Source organism: Gekko japonicus, unplaced genomic scaffold (assembly GCF_001447785.1).
Source record: "Gekko japonicus isolate JY-2015 unplaced genomic scaffold, Gekko_japonicus_V1.1 scaffold477, whole genome shotgun sequence".
NCBI classification, from domain to species: domain Eukaryota; kingdom Metazoa; phylum Chordata; class Lepidosauria; order Squamata; family Gekkonidae; genus Gekko; species Gekko japonicus.
This window is the reverse complement of record NW_015174289.1, coordinates 713436-720793: the sequence shown is the minus strand read 5'-3', so window position 1 is coordinate 720793 and position 7358 is coordinate 713436. Positions and strand designations below refer to the sequence as shown.

Genomic DNA, 7358 nt, shown 5'->3' with positions numbered 1-7358 from the left:
TGTGTGCGGTTTTGCTCCTTTTATCTTAACTAAATAAATGTAATTAAAGAGAAATATGAAACAACTGGTATAATAATAATAATAATGACCATAAGCACTGTAGCAAACACAAAATGAGCATAAGCATTGTATCATGAGCATAAGCATTAAGCCCAAGCATATGCATTGAGCTTAAGCATTGTATAATGAATATAAGCATTATAGCAAACACAAAATGGAGGAAAGGGGAGGTAGGGCTGCCAGGTCCTATCTTCTCCCCGGTGGCCCGGTGGGGGGATTAGGAGGTGTTCCAGGAGGGGATATGGCCACCCCCAATGCAATGATGTCACTCTGTGTGATGTCATCACGCCCCTGCTTTTTTCCTATCATTTAAAGGGAAACTTCCCTTTAAATGGTGGGGGGGGGAGCAAGGACCAAGCCCTAAGGGGAGCTGGGCCCTGTACCACCACCAGCCACAGCTCCAGCAGAGAAACTCCTTCCTCCACCATCAGAGAGTCAGGAAGTAGCCACCTGAGACTCTTTTCCCAAAGGACAACTTTTATTGATTTGTCATACCATATTTGGATTGCTATGAGCAACTATGACAGCCAGTTTTGGCTGCCAAGCTAGATAAAGATACAATCAATCAATACATGCAGTAATAAGAATATATACATATAACAGTGAGTGGCTTAACGGGTCCTGAAGTTTCAGAGCTGAAATCTGAATGTATTAGGTATTTTGAGATAATTGTTTTATCTAGGAAATGTGTATAAATATAGTGGAGGCTTCTTGGAAAAGGGCAGATATCAACAGAGAAAAACAGGTGAAAGTGGAGAAGAGAAACTAGACTGGGAGAAACATGGTTATCAGAAAGCAGGGAAGGGGGGAAATGTTTGCTGGCACTCCATTATACCCTATGGAGACCGGTCCCCATAGGGTCTAATGGAGAATCAATCCATTAAATGTGACGGCCCCTTTAAATGTGACAGCCAGAACTCCTTTCGGAGTTCAATCGTGCTTCTTCCCTCCCCCTTGTGGAGGCTCCTGGAACCTTCCCTTCCAGCTTGTCAGCCTCACCTGGCAACCCTAAATGGTACCAGTGTATGTGGCTTGGGTGGAGAATGAGTTGAGAGCAACCAGTGTTAGAAGCACAAGCTCCTACCATGGAATCACAGGAACCTTCTGGATATGGGGGGTGGACCTAGAAGTAACATCACAGGATGTGGCATGCTCCTGGTTCCACCCCCAAAGTCCCCAGATATTTCTTGAATTGGACCTGGCAACCATAGTTCCTAGTTTTGCATTTCAATGCAAGTTTCTAGCCCTTTTTGTTGTGGTGCTATATAATGTACAGTTTGTACTTTCCCCCTTACAACTCCACAATCAAAAGGGCTAGAGAGTTGGGTTTTTTAATGAAAGTTGGAAATTGGGAGATTGTGGCAGTAGATCACCATTTTATAGTGCTTTAGCAACCTGGTGATACTCAAGGGTTGTTTTGTTTTTGGTTTTTTTGTTAAGCCCTTGGTGTAAGGAGAGAAATTACAGCTACAGAGGGCTGCTAAAATTCAGGGAAACTCACCATTTGGAAGTCCTGTTGCTGCTGCGCTGACTGGCAACTGCACCAGCAGTGGAAAACCACAGGAAATTATCTCTGTGTGGAAAACCCCATTATTATATCAGTATTTTCTACAATTGACTAGAATTGAAACATACAATTTAGTTATGGTCTGCCTTTCTAACAGGGTCTCAAGGCAGATTATACATAGTGAGTCAGTACAATCAACAAAATTGGACATTCAATAACCAATGTATTAGGATTTTAGAAGTCTGGAATCACCAGAAAAAACATACATTAAGCAGGACAGAAATTGCATAAATAGGATCCTACTTACAATAAGCTTTATGCAGCTGTATAGGCCACAGTTGCAATCATTTATCCAAATAAGTTTGTGAATAATTTTGTACAATACCTTAAACTAGGGTACAATGCAATGCACAGAAAAGTCCTCTTTTGCATAATTCATGGGAGACTGAGAGTTTTCCTGACTTCCTTGGATAGGCCATTCCACTGGAGAAAACATGTGTACAGGCAGTTGTTGATTTTGCAGAAGCCATTGCTGACATAAGAACATCAGAGAAGCCAATGTTGGATCAGGCCAATGGCCCATCCAGTCCAAAACAGTGTCACAGTGGCCAAAAATACCAGGTGCCATCAGGAGGTCCAGCAGTGGGGCCAGGACACTGTTGCCCCTCCGCAAGCACCAAGAATACAGTGCATCACTTGCCCCAGAGTTCCTATCTATACCTTGTGGCTAATAGCCACTGATGGATCTCTGCTCCATATATTTATCTAATTCCCTCTTGAAGCCACCACCACCTCCTGTGGCAGTGAATTCTATGTGTTAATCACTCTTTGGGTGAAGAAGTACTTCCTTTTATCTGTTCTAACCCGACTACTCAGCAATTTCAGTTTGGTGTAGTGGTGAAGTGCGCAGACTCTAATCTGGGAGAACCGGGTTTGATTCCCCACTCCTCCACTTGCACCTGCTAATGTGACCTTGGGTCAGTCAGAAGCTCTGGCACAGCTGTTAACATAAGAACATAAGAACATAAGAACATAAGAGATGCCAATGTTGGATCAGGCCAAAGGCCCATCCAGTCCAACACTCTGTATCCCACAGTGGCCAGAAATACCAGTGCCATCAGGAGGTCCTGAAGAGCCATTGGAGCATCTGCAGAATGCGAGTAATATGCATGTTCCTTCTAGCTCCTGCTAATATTCGATCCACGGCATTCTGGATCAGCTGGAGTTTCCGAGTACCGTTATTTTCAAAAGCGCTGCAGTAGAACAGCTGTTGGTATGCAATACAACAGTTAGATCTGAGTCCAGTAGCGCCTTAGAAATCAACAAGACTTTAAGGGTATGAGCTTTTGAGAGTGAAAGCACCATTCATCAGATAAAATTTATTGACATAAAATTTATGGACATTAAGAATGTCTGCATCCATATTTATTCTGTAACACAGCTTTATTGTAATCTTTCATAGTGGTGTGGGAATTAATAAAATTAGCTACCACATAAAGCTTCATCCTTCTGCTTTCTGTTTAATGATCCAGTAAACAGACATTTCTGAGATTGGATCCATTAACTAAAGTATTTCACAGGTTGGGAATTTGATGTTGGAGAATCAACAATAATAATATTTTCATTGATTTAAATTGATGTGTAGGTCCAGAAATTAATAAATGGGAATTTTTAAGATAATATCCTAAGGAACATTTATTTTGAGGGGATTTTCTGTCTACAATGATAAGAAAACACTTCAGCTTTCACACTTCTTTCTTTTATCTTTTTTTTTCAGAACAAAGAGTATGTTTGTCGAGGCCATGACTATGAGAGATTGGAGGCCTTCCAACAAAGGATGCTTAGTGAGTTTCCACAGGCCATTGCAATGCAACACCCAAATCACCCAGATGATAGCATCCTACAATGTGATGCTCAGTGTATCCTTTAACGCAGAATTGGTCTAATGTTAATCAGACTACTATAAGATGGAAAAATATAATGGTTAAGACATATCTATAAGAATTTTGATCTTTTATATTACTTTTTTTAAAAAAAATAGTAAATGGGTAACTCGTTTTTTGCTCAAAAGTAAAATAAAAATCAAAGTTGGCAAAATTGTGAAGGAAATCATTGTGCAAATTCTTAACTGTATATTCCTTCAAATATTCTTTTAATATTTTGTTTTATTATTTTTATGTTGTAAGTTGCACGGAGCTGACTGTGGCTCAGATCATGAGCTACTCATTGCAAAATTCAGGCTTAAACTGAATAAAGTTTGGAAAACCACTAGGCCATTCAGGTTTGACCTAGATCACATCCCTTATTAATATACAGTGGAGGGGAAGAATAAGTTTAAGGGACTAGATTTGATAGACAAAGTGCCTAAAAAACTATGTATGGAGGTTTGTGACATTGTACAGGAGGCAGCAATCAGCACCATCCCAAAGAAAAAGAAATGCAAGAAAGCAAAGTGGTTGTCTAATGAGGCTTTACAAATAGCAGAGGAAAGAAGGAAGTGATAGGCAAAGGTGAAAAGGAAAGATTTACCCAACAGAATGCAGATTTCCAGAGAACAGCAAGGAGAGATAAGGAGGCCTTCCTGAATGAACAATGCAAAGTAACAGAGGAAAGCAGTAGAATGGGAAGGACGAGAGATCTCTTCGAGAAAATTGGAGAAATCAAGGGAACATTCCGTGCAAAGCTGGCCATGATAAAAGACAAAAATGGTAGGGACATAACAGATGCAGAAGAGATTAGGAAGAGATGGCAAGAATACACAGAAGAACTATACAAGAAGGACCTCGATAATTTATTTCCCATTGCTCTGGCCACACCCACAGAATCCCTAGTAGCTCCGGATACTAACTAAGGGTGCACCCAGTCATCACCCTCCCATGGGCCAGCCTTGCCCCCTTCCCAGCACCTAATCAATGACCCCCCTGCCCTACAAATGCTTCCAGCAGGTCACCCACAACTCATGAGGTAGGATATGTGACATGGGATGCTGTCTGACAGCTCCCTTCTATGCAGACTTAGAATGATCGGCGTAGCACCTTGGTGGCAGGAAATGCACACACAGAGCACTTAACACCACTGGGCAAGCACTTGGTGGAAACAGGGAGAGCAAAATCCACACTTTGTGGCTAATGTCTCCCAGCTTTCAGCTCAAACAGGTCCCCTGTCTCCTCTACCAGGAACCAAAAGGGCGGCTGCACACTGAGGTAAGCAAGGCATTCTTAATCTTCGTGGCTTCTGGGTAATCCAACATGGGACTGCGCTTCTGCAGGCCTGCCACAGAGAGGAACTAGCGAGCATTTCTAAAGAATTTTCTAGTATTCCAAGAGTGCTCCACCTCCCTTCACTAAACAGCATGAGTTTCCTGCCCAAAAATCATGTGATGTGGGAGGGGCAAACACTCTTCCCTCAATTCTCCATCTGCCGCCACACAAAAAACAGCTTAAATACAGACAACGGTTTTGTGTAAACTCAGTATAAGAGAAATAGTATTTTATTTGGAAATCATATTGAAGGGCACTTTTCACATTATATTTTTGTCAATTATGTCTTATACACTTTATCTGCTAAAATTGTATAATTTGAATACATATATGGATTCAAATGGCAAGGACCTACTGGAAACTGCAGCTGCACTACTGCATCAGTTGATCATATGTACTTGCTTTAAAAAGACATATATCATCTTCAGATGTTTTAATAGTTTAATAGTTTTAATAGGTATTGTCACGCCTCACTTGCATATCGGGGGTACACTGCCCTCCATTGTGTTGGCTTCTCCTCCCAGCCAGAGTGTCAGCTGTCACGCTACCAGGACTTCCTAGCAATGGCTTTTTCCTCCCCAGCCTCATTCTTGGAGCCTCCGTTTATCCCCTCCACCTCCCAGCTTGACCATGACCCCTGTTTACCCCGATGGCAGGGCCTCTGCCCATCAGCTTAGGACGCCCTCTACTGGCCCAGGCCTCGTTTCTCCCATCCTCTGGGCCTGCCCCTGGGTCTCCATTCCCTCGGCACAGGTTGTGCCCACCCCCTTGACCACAGGTCTCTGTCGGTGGACTGACCTCATGTGGCCGTGTCGTATTGCCGTCTCTGGAGGATGACAAGCTCTTAGCATGGACAGGCCATGCCCCTGGCTTCGTGTCATCCCAGCTGGCCTTTGTCTGTGTGCGTCCCCCCCCCTCCGCCGGGCTCATTGGGTTCTCCGCCCTTCATGCTGCCCCTGCCACCAATCTTCTCCTTGCTGCTGCACCCGTCTCACCTTGAATCTCCAGTCAGGGTGAGTCGGGTTTGTGCAGTGACAGGGTATGTTGCAGGCTGCTTGCACAGGGGGCTGATATTTTCTGCCTCCTGGCAGGGCGAGACCAACTGCTGCTGGGGGCGGGGGATGAGTCCGGGTGCAGTGCAGCCATCCCCGGGCAGGTGTATAATGCAAGTGTGGCATATGCCAGTTAACAGTGTAATGTGGAAAACTGACCTGGCTTATCCTGTTGGGTGCTATGTATTGTTTTTTTCTTTGACTGGGATTTTTCACAGATTTGCAGATCTATGCAGTGACTCCCATTCCAGATATTATTGATGTGCTACAAATGGACCGTGTTCCTGATCGTATAAAGAGTTTTTATCGAGTTAACAACATCAGGAAGTTCCGCTATGACAGGCCATTCCATAAAGGCCCAAAAGACAAGGAAAATGAATTTAAGGTTGGAATGCTTAGAAGTATTCTGTTTATCCTGGATGCATTTGTGTTCCATAAGTTAGATGCATGCTTGAAACAGTAGCCTTAGGTAATTACTATCTAAAAATACCCTATAAAGTATCAGACGGTAATAAAAGCAAATAAATAAAATGCACTAAAACGTAATAATTGTAATGAGTTGTATCTCACAATTCTGTTCAGCTGAATACAGGGTCCTCTTCCAGCAGAAGAAGCATTTCTCTAGCAGAGGATCCTCCAGAGAGTTTCCTTGCTCTGGAGGTACTCATGTGTATCTGAAAGACGCAGTAGGATCCAACACATTGAATAGATTAAATAGGAAAACATAATTTATGCACTTTTTTCTTGCATAATAATGATTCATCCTCTTAAAAGCATCTTAAACAATGTTATTTTAAAAAGTGGCTAATAAAACAAATATGAGCTTCTGAAACCCCCCAAAATGTGAAGGACACAGAAAGTTCTTGCTATCTTAAAAATTGGAATTCAGATTTGGGATTCAGATTTTTTTTCCTTCAGGGTATAAAACAGCTTAAGCCATGAACTTTATAAGTAGAGTCTATTGAAATTAAATGTTGTAAACTTGTTCAAAGTCAAAGTCAAATACCTTTAATGGCATAGCAGTAAGATACATAGATGTACAGTAACGCGGCATGGATATATAAGACATTATAAGCAATATGAATCCATCATTTACTAGAATAGATCTATCTTTGACTACTTTGGCAAGAAACTTGGCCACTATAGCTGTAATATTAGGATTAGCATCCTTTAGTAGATTTTGAATAACTTTTTCCCTATTAGAACTATAATTATGAGGAAATAAAGATGACAACAATTCTTTGCGTAAGACTGAGTGAAATTGACAGTCAAACATAATATGATATATTGAGTCCACGGATTTTAAAGGACAAGAACATAACCTTTCATGAAAGGGGATTTTCTTAAACCGACCTCAAAGATCTTTTGAAGGGAATACATTTAGTTGGGCTAGTGTAAAGGCTCTACGGTGCGCAGGCTGGACTAAGTTGTAAAAATAGTGGGCCATCTGGCCATATTGAATTGGGAGATTCAACTGGG

General features: G+C 42.0%; 1 protein-coding gene across 1 annotated transcript in view; it reads left to right on the top strand.

Moving 5' to 3' along the window:
* Positions 1–7358, top strand: part of DOCK3 (dedicator of cytokinesis 3) — a gene marked incomplete at its 5' end in the record, with an annotated part of 323062 nt that overhangs the window by 269033 nt on the left and 46671 nt on the right. The window contains 2 exons of the mRNA XM_015424016.1: positions 3345–3486; positions 6098–6264. Of these exons, the coding sequence (XP_015279502.1) occupies positions 3345–3486; positions 6098–6264 (309 nt within the window). The remainder of the gene's footprint in view (positions 1–3344; positions 3487–6097; positions 6265–7358) is intronic.